We start from the raw sequence: 18,033 nt of genomic DNA, 5'->3' as shown, positions 1-18,033 counted from the left end.
CCCACGGGTGCTGGCATGCTGTTGCTGACCAGTGTTTATGAAGCAGGGCTCTTTGCAGGCAGCCGGCTGGGATTCCCTAGAGAATGCAGGTCACATGCTGACAGGTACTGCAGACCCTCGTCTTCTTTAGGAATACAAACAGGAAGCTAACTGGGCTCTGGACTCTTAGGGAAGCTTCCAACATCGCCAGGGCAATAAAACACAGAGAAACCATGAAATCATGAAAATACATTTTTAAAAAAGGCTTTCAGGTATCACACACAAAGCAAACAAGTTTACCTTAAAAATATCAAGTATCACATCCATAACCTACTTCTAATTATAATTACATCTTCAAGCAACATTTGTCTTTGTTTGCAAATACAGCAGCAGGTGACAAAACCTAGTTATCTTCCATTGCTTACAGTTCATAGTACAAACGCGTAGGTCTCAGACACACTTCGGGCAGCTTAACTTAAAATGCATAGACTATAAAATACATCAAATTTGCCATTATTCAATAAATGAAAAACGAATCACAATCTCAAGAAAAGTATTACAAAAAAAAAACCTTTATAGAGCACGTATAAAAAGTAGAATCTACTTAATGACAAGTGTCTATCAATCAGAGGCAGCTGTGCCAGTGCCTTTATCCAGAAGAGGAAAGCATCCTGTTACTTTGCACACTTGACTAGTTGCACCGATCAGCACCCCCATGTTGAAAGATATGTTTTTACTGTTGTTGAGACGTGTTTTCCGTGTATAACCCTGGCTGTCCTTGAACTCCAAAGTCTGACTGCCTCTGATTTCCAAGTGCTGGGATCAAAGGCATGAGTCACCATGCTTCAGTCATTCAAACACACACACCCGAAGTTTATTAAGCCAGTCACATGCATTTATCTCAGTATTTGGGAGGCAGACATTTCCATGAGTTCCTCATCTACACATAGCTCCAGGACAGGCCTGTTATCCTCACTGACAGCCACGGTTAATTGCCCCTTATCCAGGGGGCTGGTAACGGTGTGCCTAAACTGGGTGCGCTAAGTACAGGGCCTAGAGCCAATCACTGATGTACTCGTGGCACAGGCTCAGTCCTCAGGTGTCTTCTGCAGCTAGACTCAGGAATGGAATCTTGGCCCCAACCGCCAATACTCATTTCTGATTCAGTTGGCAGTTCTGAAAATAAAGTGTCTGTTTTGAGTGATATTTGCTTCCCTAAGCGTATCTTCCCTGAAAGCACCCACCACTCTCTAGCAGCTAGTTCCATTAGGCATCTGCTTCTCTAAACACTGATTTAAAGGCCTGCGCTCTTCTGGAGGTTGCATTCCCAGCATCCGAGAAAGCTAGCTTTGAGTTACTCTGGGTGGGGAATACATGGTGACAGCTGTATGGAACCACCATGAAAATGAGGCAGGATCTTACCAACCTCAATCAAAAGCTGTCTATGTGAGACAAAAGATGGCATTAGTTTGTAAGGTGTGTTATGAGAAAATGGACTGTTACTCTCTACTGACAGCAAGATGAAGAAAGGAGGGGCCTTAGTTAAAGAACTGAATATTGCAAATCTCAACATTTCCACTTCAGAAACACTACTCCCGCACATCTCAACTATATTAATTCTTGTCAGACCATGTCAGTAAGGTCCAGAATTTGGATTTTTCTAAGACCAAACATTTATTGACAAACTGTCCTTTCGGTAGACCAGTCCTGGCCTAGCATGGCTTGTTCTCAAAGCAGTATTACCCATAGGTTAAAACAAAACTAGAAAACCCTTTTCAAGTTCTTTTCCTCATTTGGCTACTTTTTATTTTTATTTTAGCTTTTCTTGACTCTATCTTGAACCCACAAACACTCTACCCTACAAAGCCGGAAAGTCCTTTCTGTATTCTTTATTTGGCTACCTTTTATATTTTTTATTTTTAGCTTTTCTTGATCCTATCTTGAACCCACCCTGAGGGTAACAAGAGAAATATTCTGAAAATAAAAATCCTGTCTTTTTGATTTCCACTCTTGTACTAAATAACAGTGATAAACCAAATAAATCCCAATTATCAGTTGTGAAGTCCTAAAAACCAAGGGCTTAAATGGAATTACCATCCAGAGCACATCACACGGGATGGGTCATTAACTTCTACCAACAAGAAAGTATGCCCCACCCCCAAAGAAAAACAAAACCCCAACAACAAAAAACCCCAACACACTGGCTGATGAACTTGGCAACTGATGAATCTTGGCTTAAGGTTACGTGTAGGCAAGGCAGTGATGATGGGTGTTCCAGGGCCCAGATGTCCAGGCTGGCAGGTTGGCTTCCAGATCCAAGAAGCCCCCGGGAAATAAGAAATCTTTTTAGAAATCCAGCTGTTTCTTCAGGGAAGTCTAACAGGATGGCATCTGGAAACCAATGGGAGAACCTCAAACACACCCAAGGACAAACTCTCCAAGTAGCTCCTCTACCCATACAAACTGGGGCCTCTTTTCCTATTTTAGTGGCATAATTTTATTTTCTTGTGGTTACAAAGTTTAATTTAACCATTATACTGCTAAAATTACAAAATGTTCCTTTCACAGTTGCATTAAGCTCTGAGGATAGGTTTCTTGCTCTGACAGAGCTGTAGAAAAATGTTGGCATGAAATGCACTTAAACCAAGCCTTAAGGCCTAATGAAGGAAGTATCTTTCATAAATCAATGCCTGAACGCTCCTGGAAGATCAGCGACATTCGGGTCACTAGTCACTGCCACCGCACCCTTGCACACCCCAACAAGCTCAAAGAAAGCTGGACACACCTCACAGCAGGGTGTGAAGCTCCAAACAGGGGACTACACCAAAATGCCGGAGCCCACACATGCGGTGGACAACTGGGTCCTGGGTGGGCTGGGGTCATGACCTACTTACTACCCATTACAAGGTCTGGAACCCACCAGGCAGCAAATCCAGGATCTCTGTCAACCCAGGAAGTTGGGGTGGGACTGGCTGCTCACAGGCCTTGCTGCTGCTGGGAGAGCTGCACAACGGCCTGTGCTTCCCGACTCTCAGGTGCCAGAGCGTCACTACACTTCAGGAGAGCAACAGCTCTGCAAGCACCCACTCAGCTGGATGCTTAAGGGCCTGCAGGAGCCACCTGCCACGCTCTGCTTCCCACAGCTGGTCTGTGGCCAGGAGTCTGACCATGGCTATGTCAACCAAAGAGCGTTCTCCCTCAGTTGCCCCGTATATGAAGCCGAGAAACATATTACACACATATAAGTGTGTATAATTCTGCAACAACTCAAACAGGTTGGGGTTCAGCCATCGTGAGAATGTCCTTCGGAATTCTGAGTATTTTCCCCCATTTAAAAATGTCACACACGATGTCTGCTTTATTTACCCCCTCCAATAACTTGTTTAAAGAGAAAAAAAAAATGAGTTGTGAATTGTAAATTAGATTGTCAAAAAGGACCTGGTATCACCACTGGCCCAGCTGTTGGCTAGTGAGAGAGAAGCTCCTAGCTCCGCCTGCTGGCTCAGATGGCTGCGCCAGTGACTGCCGGCGGCAGCCGCCTTACTCCTCTCCCCCATTTTCTTACTGCTTCCTAAGGCTGGGCAGACCAGTTACATTATGCCTTAACATTTTAGGTGCATTTGGTACCAACACTTTTCTAGAGCTGACAGAGCAAGAAACCTGCCCTTAGGTCATATGCAATTCTGACAGGCAATTTCTGAAGAACTGAATATAATGGTTGACTTATACTTAGCAGCCACACTATAACAAGAGGGCCTGGTTTCTGTAGGTAGAAGGAGCTCAAAACACTGAGGACTCATGTTCCAATTATGTGATTGTTCTTAGTTATATGGGGGGCAGGGTGGAGGGGGATTACAAAAAATACTTGAATGACTTTGTCAATTAAGTTGCAGACTCTAACAACAATCCATGTTATTTTAGATTTTGAGGGTATAGTTTTAAACACACATTATCAAAAGTTATTCAATACACATAGCCACATTAATCACACTTGAATGATTTGCTTCTACAATTTATCTGATTGTACCCACGTGGTGTTCTACATATCCAAACACATGAAACAGAACTTTCTGAAGTGCAAAAGTTGTTCTTTCACGAATGTCCTCAACCAATAGTGAAACCAGCCATTTATAAATGCCTTCATGTGCACATACATGTACTTCAAAAAGCAGTGCGCCAGCTCTTCATCCACTGTCAACTCAATGGTAAGACTGCAACAGAAAAAAAAAAAAGGAAAAAAAATCAATTGTGGACATCACAACCAACAGTTTAACTTCAAACAGTCCAAAACTAGAGTCATATGAGACTTCTGAGCGTTGGTGAGAACCCCAATAAACCAAGACAGGATCCTGTGACCTCAGTTTCTTCAAAAACACGGAATTGTTCTTGGCCCTCCCAGATGTATTAGATAAAAGTCATCTTGCTTCGTTACAAACTCACTTTTATTTGCTGCATTCAGCTTGCTTCATCACTTGAGGCTTACCCTAATGACTGTCCACTTTGCTCACATGAACCCTCTTAACTCTCAGAGTATAAATTATGTGATGTTCCAAATAAAGTTGGCTATTGCACGAAACTGTGGTCCACCTCACTTATCAGCTCCACTGTCCCAGGACCCACTGTCTCTGGAGCAGTGACAAGCTGTGCCCAGAACCTGAGCTCAGGGTCACTCATAGGAGGAGGTAAGAGAGAACAATGGGGCAGAAGCCAGGGAAGGCTTTGTCTGGTGTCACTATTAGATGGTTTGAAAGTACCTCTGATTTCCAGAGGAAACTTTTTTAGGTGAAGGACACAATTAAAGATTTTAAAAACTCTTGCATTTCCTATGGATTTACTGCTTCATATTATCAATATCTTTTTGGTTGGACTAGTAATGTGCAAGGTTACCATATGATTTTGATTTAATTGTGAAAATGGTTCTAAGCCCTTCCCAATCTCGCCAAAGGCAAATGTGAAAGTTTAATAACTGGGACTTGAAGGGTGAGCCTGGAATGCCTTACATGAAATGCCGACAGGGACCAGCAGATGGCGCCCGAGAGACCATCAGCTGCACGATCTGCCTAGTGCAGCCCTCCAGCCTTAGGGAGGGAGCTGTGGCTGCCAGGATGAATACTGATACAGGTCTAGTTTCACAAAACTCATACAACGTCCCTGTGAGCCCTACGCTTCTAATATTGTTATATTTATCATTTGTTTGCTTATAGGATACGCATGCATCAGATGACAATTTTTATCAACAACAACTCAAAACAAAACCGCTCTGGACCTTTTGCACTTAGAGAGAAAGAATTCAGAACATGGTGCAAGAACGGAAGCACGTAAAATTCCTGAGCGCTTGCTCGGGAGAAAACTCCAAGAAACCAAGACAAGACACTTGTGACCCCATTCGTCAAAAACACAGAATTGTTCTCGAAATAGGCTTTCAGGCCCCTCCCAGATAAGGAGTAACTCCAGAGAGGAGTTGGCTTCGGTTGTTAATCACACGGCTCTAAGCCTCGGTCGGCTCACTCTGCCCCTGGCAGATCGCCGCCACAGGCAGTGCTGACAAGGAGCCATCTGCAGGAGGCAGGGCAGCTCAGTTCACCATGACTCAGTAGCTGCTGTTGGTTCAACTTAGGGAGTCCAACCCTAAGTAGTTGATTTTAAGCATATTTAAGCACTCCACAATTGGGTGAGGAATTTCTTGGTGATATATAACTCAACCCGGTGTGCACAATGGCGCTTAAGAAAGGACTATACAGAAACACTTTTTACAAGTACACTTGCTTAACAATGGGTTCCACAGATTGACAAGTTCACCACAGTGTCTGGGGAGGGTCCAGGGTAGTCTTGGCCACACAGATAACGCAAAGGTCACCAGGTTATTAATCACATCTGCTCCCAGTCTTCTGGGCAGCAAACAGGTCATACATCTCCTCCTTAGAAGAGACAACCCTGTGTGTATAACATTCCTGGCTCCCCTAGTGCTTATCTGTGAGCACAAGGAACTCCATGCCTCCCACATATAATTAGTACGTGTAGTTACTGACTCTCTGTGATGGCCTAAAATAAAACTTACTGTGTAATAAATGTAAACAGCAAGTCTTATGGCACACTTTGTTAAGAAAAAAATCTGGAGGGAGATGTTTTGGCAGAACACACACACACACACACACACACACACACACACACACACAAATTTTGAGGGAGAACGCACCAATAAAATTTCAGAGGACAATTGACTAAGAATGTTTCTTTCTCTTCACAGCTGAGTCATATTTAATTCCTCTACATGGACACCTGCTTAGTGACCTGATAGGACGGCAGTTAGAATAGTAAGACGACACAGCCCAGCCCATGGTGCGCACCCTCTCGTCACCCAAGGGGCTGAGGAACACACCGCTCATCACGGCATAGTGCGTTTAGGATCTGAGGAGCTTCCCTTTCTCCTGTTAGTAGTAGGGATTCTTCTCCTTCGAAATGCTGCATCTAAACCAGAAGTTCTCATATGTACTCAGGTTATAGATTCATAACCATTTTAAGTATCAGAAGCGCTCTCATCTCCCACCCAGAACAATCTTCCAGCTGTGTCAACGTGACTCTGACTACATGGCCATAACAAGCTCAACACTTACATGAGGGCCACCAGGCATTGGTGGAGCACCAGAAGGTCCTGAAGGCACTTGGTAAGGATTATTCAGAGTAGGATGGGGTCCTGGCGAGGGATATGATCCTGCAGGGCCAGGATATGGTGCTGGTGGTCCCCAGGCTCCTGGCGGCACAGTGCCCCATGGAACAGGCGGTGCTCCTGACACTGGAGGAGGAACAGTGGGATACGGCCCTGGAGATCGATATGGCATATTAGGATGCTGCCCCCCAATTCCTGGTGCCCAAGGTCCAGAAGACATGGATCCCCATGGACCTAAAGTACCAACTGCAGCTGGATCTGTGGGTGCACCGTATGGCCTAGGTAGCTCCGGAATGGGCATATTTGGCGTAGCGTACGGCCCCGTGGGGCCAGGGCCCGGCACAGCAGGGGCTGGGTAAGGACCACTAGGTGGGAGACATGACGGTCCAGGAGGAAAGGGTGCTGGGGGTCCTGGTGGTGGTCCAGCTGGAGGCATGGAGGGGTACATTCCTGTTGGTGCTGGTCCAAAAGGCACAGTGGAGGGCGCTGCACTAGGCGGGAGTCCCGGAGGCAGCGCAGGTGGAGCGCTGGGGTTACTCCATGGGCCGGAGCCCGGCCAGCCTTGAGACTGGCCGGCCTTTGCACTGCTCACAGACGCTTTGGCCGAGGGCTGTTCAGGTAGCGCATCTGCCAGCTGTAATAGGAAACAGGCATATCGTGACCAGGGCGAGTCAAAGCACGCTGATAATCCCCTGCAAACCACACACAACTCCTGGGGATGGCAAGCCTTAAAGCACTTGAACATTACCTCTGCGGTGCAAATTCTCTAACGTTCAACTGTCCTAGATACAGCCACTTCTACACTTCATTTCTGAACCGTGAGGGAATATAATGTGGGAAATAGGATAGAAACCCCACATGTGACTCTCAGTCTTTACTTTTTTGTTTCAAAAACAGTTTTAGGGTTAAATTCAGCTTTAAATGAGGCAATTTACATAAATATAGTTTAAAATAAAATACATTCTTGTTGAGACAAGGTGTCACGTAGCACAGGCTTACCCTAAACTTTATGTGTATCGGTATTTTGCCTGTGTGTGCACCACGTATGTGCCTGGTGCCACAGGTCCCCTGGAACTGGAATTACAGACAGTTGTGAGCTGCCAGATGGGTGCTGGGAATTGCACCCAGGTCATTTAAAGGAGCAGCCAGTGCTCCTAACCACTGAGGCACCTCTCCAGGCTGACCGTGAACTTTGAAAACTTATTATGACTCCCAAGAAGCAAGCAAGCGTTCCTCCACGGCTTAGGTTCGTGTTCTTGCCTCCAGGCCCTGCCTTGAGGTCCTGCCCTGGCTTCCCTTTATGATGGAAAAGCTGTAGAATGAAACCTACACTTTCCTTCCCAAGTTGCTTCTGGTCATGCTCTCCATCCCAGCAAGAGAAAGCAAACCAGAGGAGCGGGTCTTCATAAGTTTATACATTTGGTCTCTGCACTAAGCCATCTCTGCGGTCCAAGCCCTGGATTTTTAGTTCTCCTGCCTCCACCTCGCAAGCGCTGAGATTACAGGCATGCAGCACTATGTCCGACCAGTGATTTCCAATAAATGTTGGGATTTTAATATTACTGGGAAAGTAATATTAAAAGTAACTTTTATTTGCCTGGTTCTTTCATTGTCTCAGAGGCTTACTGCCTCCTTCTGCTAACTTAGTCTTGGAAGCTTCCAGCCTCCATATAATCTAACCTAGCCCTAGAATTGTTTTCAGCCTCTGAGACTTATTGTTTAATAAGCTCACCCTTTCTAGTTCTCTCCGAGCTCTGGGCTGTCTGTTCTACTCAGCTGTTCTGGCTCAAACTCCTCTCCCAGGTGACTTATTCAATCTGGCTCCCCCCCCCCCCAGCCTCTGAATTGCTCTGCTTGGCCTCAAACTCCAGCAATTTGCTCCAGTCTCCTCTTGAAACTGCTCTCTAAACTCTCTCTGTAAAACTCTCCTGGTAAAACTGCCTCCTCTCTCTCATTGCCCCTTAAGTAGCTTCCCTTTCCTCTCTCTTCTGAGAGTTGGGTGTCTCCTATTCTGTCAAGTCTTTTCTCTGATTTGTCACTGTTTCTGCCACTCAATTAGACATCACTTTAAAACATGGGTGCTTTCTTCTACAAACCTTCACTGTTTGGGAATAAAGGCATGTGCCACCATGCCTGGATCTAACCTTTTCTCTACCTGAAACTTGTTCTATACCAGGCTGGCCTTGAACTAAGATCTCCCTGCCTCTGTCTCCTGGATTAAAGGATTATTTATTTGTATTCCAGCTGGATCATACAGACCTAGAAGATCTTTGGATGTGATCTCCAAACATGTGCCAATATAGCCATGTTCTGAATTAACGTTCTTTTACAGCAGACCAAAGAGAAAATTACAAAAATGTTTACTGAAGACTGTGCAGCCACTTCTAGCCACTCCACACTCGATGTGCGTGTGTGCGTGCACGTGTAGTCAAAGCAGCCATCAAGGTCCGTGTCTGGGGCTGGAGAGATGGCTCAGCAGTTGAGAAGCCTTGCTCTTCTTCCAGGGGACCTAACACCCTCTTCTCCCTCCAGGGCACCTGTACACACATGGCATACACTCACACACACACAAAATCATCTTCCTGCCCCATCTTTCCTGGAAGGACTGTGTTTGTCTTAAAAGAAAACAAAAACTTAGCAAGGTTCAACTTACCGAAAATTCATCTGACATTTTTCTAAAAAAGAAAGAAAATGTCAAAATTAGTGTTTATACTTTTATATATTTTAAAATAATCTTATTTGTTTATTTATTTGTGTTTCTGTGTGCGTGTGTACTTTACTTAAATGGAATCTTCCTCCCACAGGGTTTCTCTGTATAGCCCTGGTTGTCCTTGATCTGCCAGACTCTGCCTCCTGAGTGCTGGTATTATGTTTTCTTTTATATAGGAATTTTTTTTCTACTAAAATTAAGAAAAGCAACTTCATTCTTGTTGGGATTGCATTATTACCTACCAGTGGGCTCTCACTGTGCAGGCCGATCTCAAACTCTTGGGCTCAAATCAATCATGCATGACCAAGAAATTCTTGGTAGAAACTCCTTCAACCTTCCACACGACTAACTGTATAATTTCCAGCTCATCCTGACCCACACTTTCCACTGACTTTTCTTTCCTTTCCTCCTTCCTTTCTTTAGTCTTGCTGGCAGCAGGGTGAAGTGTACTTTATCTTACAACTCCCAGGTCACAGTCCATTACTGAGGGAAATCAAGCAGGAATCCAGTGTTAGGAACAGAAGCACAGGCCGTGGATAAATGCCTGCTGGCTTGCCCAGCTTTTTGTTTTGTTTTGTGTTTTCAAGACAGGGTTTCTCTGTGTAGCCTTGGCTGGATTCAACTTTGTAGACCAGGCTAACCTCGAACTCAGAGATCACCTGCCTTTGCCTCCGGAGTGCTGGGATTAAAGGTGTGTGCCACTGCACCTGGCTGTTTTTTCTTTTTCTTTTTTTTTTTTTTTGAGATTATAATTAAATTATTCCCCGACCCCCTTTCCCTTCCTACCTCTAAGCTCTCCCACACACCCTTTCTTGCTTTTTCAAATTCATGGCTTCTTTTTCAAATCAACTGTTGTACAGGCATAATCAGGAAAAATAGTAGATGTGAAATAGAGGCAGACGTGCAAGTTTATCTGGAGTCAACCTGGTCCAGCAAATTTAGGCTGTGACCCTTAAACTCTTCTTTTAGCTCTGGGTATTACTAGAATTTTAAATCACAACAGATTAATAACCTTTTAAACTCAGGCCTCAATCACATTGACTTCCTGTGAATATCCCTCCATCACTGGATGGACAGACTGCTTGCCTTTCTTTCCTGATCGACCACAGTACCAGGGGTGGGATCTAGGGCCTTGCTTGGACGTGCCAGGCAAGTCCCTAACCAGTCTTTTTGAAATTTTTTTTTTTTTTTTTGAGGCAGGATCTTGTATACAAGGCTATCATTGACCCTGATATGTAGCACAGGATGACCTTGACTTTCTGATCCTCCTGCCAGGATGTCTGGTTTATGCGCTGCCCCACCCCTTGCCATTTTTCAAGTTGAAATGCAATCAACATAAAGTAGAAAGACAAATGGTCACTTTAAGCTCTGGCCACTCCAAAAAAGTTTCCATCAGCCTAGAAAACTTCCATTCCTTTCCAGTTACCTTAGCCCTGCTGTCGCTTTTTAACGTGCTTTTACTCATCCCCGACTCTGCAGGACTGGACTAAGACAGCAGGCAGTTCCCCCCAGCCCCATCATTCAGTACTTAGTAATAATCCATCATTCCACCTACACCATCTTCTTAGATGGCAAGAACAGCAGCTGTTACAGGAGACAAGAGCTTTCTGCAAAGACCCTTTCAGCTCTCTTAAGTGGTATTTCTTTTGGTATTGAGTTTTAACTTTTTGTTAATTTATTAACCTGCCTCTACTTGCAGTGTCTCTATTTTGTGATTAAGAGTGTGCTCGTGGTTTAACATGCTTACTATTCCTCAATTCTTCTAAGTAGTAATTAATAACTTAATCCTTCTCGATGGAACAGTTGCCCTTAAACCACTTGCTGTACTGACAAGCGTGTTCGCTGGACGTTTCCTGAGCACAGCGACATTCCCTGCGATGCAAACGTTATGACCACCCAGCTTCTGGGTGCAGAAAAGCAAAGTCAACCTTAAACTTACTTAATTTGCCCATTAAATTGTCTCCTACAGGGATTCTAGCACAAGAGGAATGGATTCACTTACAAGGACCATTAAATGTTAACTACTTACCTTACTCTTCTTGCTCAATTAGTAAATCAGGGGAGGACCCGATGTCAACAGCAGAGATTTAATCCTTGCTCTATTATATTATCCTTAACTGATCATCAGGCTTTAAAAGAGTTTTTGTTTTGTTTTTTTGAGACAGGGTGTCTCTGTGTAGTCTTGGCTGTCCTGGAACTCACTCTGTAGACCAGGCTAGTTTAGAACTCAGAGATCCACATGCCTCCTCCTCCTCCTCCTCACAAGTGCTAGGTTTAAAGGCACGCACCATCACCACTCTGTTAACAATCAGTTTTTAAGAGCATTGCAGAACTCTATGGATTTTCAAATTTAATTTGCAGATTACTAGAGAAGGATATGAAATCATTATCTACCTAATAAACTATGGAATTTTTTTTATACAAACTGATTTTGTGATTACAAAAACTGTCCAACCATCTCGCACAGGCACATACTTATTTTGTTGATGGGTCACAAAGGGTATAGGAGGGATTCATGGTCCAGATAGTCAATCTATTAATACTTTTCCTCAGCCCAACAGGTGGAAATGGCTGTTTTGATTCATCTATTATGGTTAATTCATAAACCCATAAATGTTGTTTCAGATTCTGCTTATGTTGTAGGATTATTTTCATGAATAGAGAGAGACTGCTTTAATTTTGCCTTCACATCGCTATGCTTCCATTTCTACAAGAACTACACCTGGTTAACCTGCACACACTCCTTAGCACTCCTGTTTGCGCACACTCTGGCCTCTCTGGCCCTCCTGAAGGAGATGTGAAGCTGACACATTAACCTGCGCTATGCCCTTTCCAGAAAACTTCGAAGGGGCATGCACATGTTATCGCAGATGGACCCAACGATACACGAAGGCTCTTTATTTCCTCCAGCTCCAAGCCACTGAGGGCAAGGAGACAGTGAGACTCACCAGAAAAACAGCAAACTTCCAGCTAAGGGGCAAAGGGAGATATCGACCATATCATCATACATCAAGTCTGCTCACCTGGGGTGAACTTACAGCCCCCACATACCAAGACGGAAGCTACTTTACTAATGATCCTGTGTTTGTGATTGGACCTTGAGACCTTATTAGACTCATTCATTCATTCATCTCAAGAAGGAATGACATTTAATTTTTCCTTTGGATCACTTACTACTTGTATAGCACATCTTAACATTTGTATGCCTACTAAAGGCAGATATAAGCTTATATTCTGTAAGACACCAGACTTACTAATTCTGAGTCTCTTTCCAAGCTATTCGCTAGATTTTTCTGATCAATATAATGTAACCAATAGTAATGGACATCGTTTGGATCTCTGTTCTTGGTGGCAGAGTATTACACACAATGCTTTTAATGTTCTAATATTATACTTATCATTTGTTCGCTTATGGGATACTCATGCATCAAATGACACTTAGACTTATTAACAACATCTCAAAATAAAACCACTTTGGACATCTTGCATTAAAAAAAAAAGTGGAAGATGTGAGGACATGGTGCACTTCAGATTTCTGAGCACTTGTGAGAAAACCCCAGGAAACCAAGACTTGTGCCCTCAGTTTCTTCAAAACACATGGAACTGCTCTTGGAATATGGTTTCGTGCCCTCCCAGATGTCTTGGATACGAATGAGTTTACTTCAGATCATTCATTACAACTGGCTACTGTGACATGTTTGTACACTTCCATGGGAAACATGCTTTTGCTGCATGAAGCTGGCCGTGTGGTCATGCACTTTACTCATATGCCTCCTCGAACCCCTCAGCAGGATAAACTGTCTGAACAGAGTGGGTTATTGCATCAGACTTCAGTCCACCTCATTCACCAGCTCCACTTCCCCAGGTCCCATTCTCGAGAGTAGTAAGCATTACCAATGCCTATCAGTAACGAGGCCTGAGCTAGGCTGCAGAATGTCACAATACCTAGATGTTCTCAAAGCCACAAAAAACACCCAACTGCACTAATGAAGATCACGCAGATGTAACTTTGAGCACAGCAAAGAAGAGGTTTAGAAGCAAGAGTATTTTAATATGGGGTGAGATGGTTCACAACTGAAATCTGGAGGCCGTGGCCCGGGGCAGGACTGGGAACTTGAGGCTGCCCTATGCCACATTCACATCTTCAATTAACAGCTTTTAGTTTCTAAATTTCCCATTACTATTTAAAATGTCAACAGCAAGGTAGAGGCTTTTATCGATATTTACTTTCCTTGCTTCTCCAGTTTCCTCCTCTTTGTAGACAGGGTCTCATTGTTCCCAGGCTGAAAAGTACTTATTTCTTTAGGAGAAAATAGAAAAAAACATAGTATAAATGTCTTTTACTAGCCACCAGGAGAGCAAAACCCATCATTAGAGTATATGGTCTTTAAGGAAATCATCCTCACACAAAGCTTAAGAAAGCTGAAATCCATTGACTTATTAGTGACAGCTGGCAAGCAACACTTCAGAAGGCCATCAAACTGTGACAGGAGACCAAACAGTAGAAGACTGTGCACTTAAATGTGAGCAGCAGTCCTTTCTGACAAAAGCAAGCTTAACCATCCATCAAAGCTGTGACTCCTGGATACCTTACTGACAGCTAAAGCTCAAGAATCTAAACACATACACACCAAACAATATATAAACTCAGAGAAACCAAGGAAAAGCAGGATTTTTGTGATTTTAGTGTGAATGTGATAGTGTTAATCTTGAGATCCAACAGAAAACAAACAAAAAACAAAAAAATCCACCATTTTGGGTCAAACTTGAAGCAAGCTTTACCACATATTAAATGTTGACCAAGAGATGGACTTTGGTCAGGATCACTCCCTGAGTGTGGACACTCAGAGAGTGTCCCAGAGACATGTGTCATTGGCCACTGCACTTTCCCACAAGGCTTTCTTATATTCCAAGAACTACAACTCCCAGAATTCCTGTCCTGGTCCTTGGACAGGTGGGGTTTACAGGTTAATTTGAGCTATTATATTAGTATATATTTACGTTAGCTTTTAGTACTCGCTAATTTATCAGATTGTATTTCATGTTACAATTGGGCAGCCAAAAAAAGCATGGCATGTTTTTAAACATTTAAATTCTTAGTAGTACCTTTTATAATTTATTCATTTTTTAGAAACCAAGTGTGACACACCCCTGGGCTTTAGGGTAATTAGTGGCACAGCACAGACATACTTGAGAAGTGGTGTCTCTGCAGTCTGGAATAAATGTAAGAGAATATTAGGTTAAAGACAGGCTCCAGGGTAAGAACAGTTTGTATAAAACTGTGGGAAAGCAGAAGCAGTTCAGATTGGTTAGAATACAGAGAAATCAAGAATTAGTTTAGCAGAGAGTTTTGGACAAGGGTCCAAATACTTTAGCTTAGTTGAGTCAACTTCAGTTTCTTTATATATTTAGAATGGACCAGTAATGTTACACAGGAACTAAACAAGGTTTCATCTGACTCAGTGACTAACAGTACTTGGAAAACAGCACGTAAGCAACAACAATGTAATTCTCTTCTCTTGGTATTTTTACAAAAAAAAAAAAAAAAAAAAGTGTATATGGGTTTGTTCACTTCAACGCAGGTGCCCAAAAAGGCTGGAGGTGCTGATTCCCTGGAGCTACAGAAGTTGCGAGCTGAGAGCAGAACTGCAGGCAAGAACGGCGCAGCTCTGACAGCTGGGTGCTCCCTCTCCTCTCCAGCCCCATCCTCTCTTTTCACATGTAGATACGTGGGACGAAGCTAACGGAGTCAACTGCCTATACGACAATTCTCTGAGTCTTATACAGGAGAGTTAATGGGTATTTTGCAGAGATTTGCTGAGGCTTATATAAATCTGTAAATAAATCTCTCAAGTCACTGCCTGGCACAGAGCAAAAACTCAACAAACATTAGCTTTTACAACCGCTACAACAAAACCACAAACCTTTGTCTATTTTTGTTGGGAGCAAGCAAAAGAATCTTATTCTAAATACTACCATTTCTTTTCAGACTCCATTTAATCATAGGGAGAAACTAAATTCAAGGTCCAAGGTCCTAGGGAGCTGGGGACTTCCCAATGGCTGAACAGCTTCTGTTGGAAGAAAACAGTCCAGCCACCTCAGGGACAAGTTTTATCTGTCTGAGTCCACCCATTTCAAGAACAACTTCGCCATCTTGCAGCAATGGTCAAACTAAGTTCATGTTCCCCGGTCCAGGAACAGACTCCTATCCTAAATGATGGAACTCCCTTATTCAAACCCTTGTTTCAATATGACTGGACAATGCTACAGCCCACCCTACTCCCTTTGTTTTATGGTTTCATCTTTTAAATATATTATACAATGTCCCTGCAGGGTCGAAGTTCAGCTCCTGAGTCTGTTCTGTCAGTAACGGCTTCATTACAATAAATCTTTGTCATCTGCATTGACCTGGTGTTTGAGTTATATTGGATTTAAACGGATCGCACAACACCTTCAAACCAAAAATATTAGAAAACGCAATCTTCTAAGTATGGCACAAAACTTATTTGGTGGCAAAAGCAGACCCAGTGCTATTTATCCATTTTATTTCCCACTCGTCTCTAGCTGTGGTCTGAATCATTACAACTGGTGCGTATAGATATATTTTTCCTTCCCTAAGGTTTTGGGGATTGAATTTAGGGCCTCAAAGCAAGCTAGGCCACAGCTTAATCATTTAATTATGGGCTCAGCCTGTATAAATATTAATAATGGATTAATGGCCCCCAAGTCTAGGGGTGTTACAGTTCCTCTGTAGCAGGTCTTTATAAATCACAGAATTTGAAGATTGCTGAATTCCTAAGTATAGCGGCCCCAAGATTCTCAACCTGAGTTAAAAGAATGAAAATGGATACCGTCGTTCCTTCTGTAATCAAAAAGAACATTACAACTGCGGCAATGGCTTTAAAGTTTCTGAAGCAAATTGGTTTTAAAAAGTGGCTTCTACACACCACGAATGAGAACCACTCCCCACCCACCCAAGGAGCACCACTAAACAAAGACTTCAGAAGGCGACCTCAGCAATAGGGGTCTGGCTTCGAACAGGCCTTTAACAGCCCGGAGGTTCACGTGTGTACACCTTAGTGGGCTGCAACGCCTCGCTACGGTGGCTCTGGTTCGAAACTTGAACGTTGGGATTAGTGGAAACATCGCTTTCGGTTTTCGAGGCAGGGTGGAAAGACTCAAGCGTTCTGAGCTGAGCCTGAGTCCTTCAAAAGGCCTGCGTTCCTCCGCCCTGGCACGTTCCGTCCGGGTAGTCACTCAACCAATTAATTACGAACGGCAAGGACCCTGCCACGCGGAATCACCGGGCGCCAGACCTTCCTGGAAGGAGGACTGGGTCCCCTCCGCTACCGTTTTCATTAGAAGCGGGTGGCTGGGATACGTGGGGCGCGGGGCCCGGGGGTGCAGAGACGCTGCCCTTGAGGTTCAGCGAACAAAGGGAATCGGGATCAGCCGGAGGGAGCCGGCCCCTGGCCGGTGGCGCGGCAGGGGCGCGGGGGAGGGTCGCCCGCTCCGGCCCTCCCCCCGTCTGGCCTGCCGGGGCCGGAACCCGCCGGCCGGGACGGCGGAGCGCTCGCCGGTCGCGGAGGCCCTCGGCGCCGAGGGCGCGCCGGGCCCCGGGAGCCCGCGCTCGCCCCGCGCCCCGGGAGCCCGCGCTCGCCCCGCGCCCCCCACCGCGGGCGCCCGAGCAGACTCACCCGGCGGGATCCGAGCGCGACGCGTGGCGCAGTGACCGCGACGAGGGCGCAGGGACGGGCAGCAGAGCGGGCCGGACGGACCCAGGCGGCGGACTCGCGGCTCCTCCCGGCACCGGAAAAGGAAGCGCGGGGCCCGGCCGGGCTGCCCGCTGTTTCCGGCCGCCCCGCCCAGCTGCCCCGCGCCCCCGGGCGGCCGGCCCGCGTGGCCCCTGGCGCCTGGGCTGTTTGCGGGGTGCCTCGCGCGAACCCCCGCTGGCCGGAGACGCTCGTGGCCGCCCCGCGGCTGGAAGCGGATTCTGGATTCCCTGCCTTCTGCGGGCTTTGCAGCCAGGCTCCCAGCTGGCTGCCCACCGTGCAGCCGAGTTAAAGAGGTGAGGGAAGAGGAAGACTCCCTAAACGTGCTCCGAATGGAAACTTCTGAACGCAGTCTGTTCCTTCAGAGGCCGAGTGGCTGTTTAGAATTTACGTACAGCGCAAAACTTGGAACATTGCAGGTCCAGAGGCTAATTACCTATCTTGGGCTAGTGCTAGCCCTCCAGAACGGCCATTCCTTGCCCACCTTTGTGTCAAAACTACCATGTGGCAACAGAGAGAAACCTTTTTGAATCTAGTAACAGGCAATCCAAACGTTAAGCCTCTCAGGCATATAGAAAAGCTATATTGACCTACCTGTCCCTTCAACGTACACACCAGTGTATTTTCAATTTGCCTTGAAACTCGTGATACTGGTTCCATGTTGGTACATGGACTTTGAGGTAACCTACATTTGTATTCTGGGGCCATTGTCACTCAGAATGGCTCCAGAATAAACTATCTCTTATTCCCTCTAAGTCTTAAATTGAGAGCTGTGGTTCTTAACCTGTAGGTTGTGAGCCCTTTGGGAGTCAAATGACCCTTTCACAGGGATCGCATATATTTACATTACAATTCATAACACTAGCAAAAATACAGTTATGAAGCAAAAACGAAAATAATCTTAT

The 18,033-nt window shown here is 45.0% G+C and overlaps 1 protein-coding gene across 1 annotated transcript; it reads right to left on the bottom strand.

The window, feature by feature from the left end:
- Positions 1-218: 218 nt before the first annotated feature.
- Positions 219-17,183, bottom strand: Mapk1ip1l (mitogen-activated protein kinase 1 interacting protein 1 like). Its single transcript, XM_021641257.2, has 4 exons — positions 17,054-17,183; positions 9,300-9,321; positions 6,594-7,280; positions 219-4,190 (listed from the first exon to the last, which is right to left on the bottom strand). Exons 2-4 carry the CDS (start codon positions 9,315-9,317, stop codon positions 4,179-4,181), a joined length of 717 nt encoding a protein of 238 aa, XP_021496932.1. The 5' UTR covers positions 9,318-9,321; positions 17,054-17,183; the 3' UTR covers positions 219-4,178.
- Between the last annotated feature and the right edge of the window lie 850 nt (positions 17,184-18,033).

Source organism: Meriones unguiculatus, chromosome 9 (genome assembly GCF_030254825.1).
Source record: "Meriones unguiculatus strain TT.TT164.6M chromosome 9, Bangor_MerUng_6.1, whole genome shotgun sequence".
In the NCBI taxonomy this organism is placed as follows: domain Eukaryota; kingdom Metazoa; phylum Chordata; class Mammalia; order Rodentia; family Muridae; genus Meriones; species Meriones unguiculatus.
The sequence above is the reverse complement of the archived record's forward strand: the minus strand, read 5'-3'. Positions and strand labels throughout refer to the sequence as shown.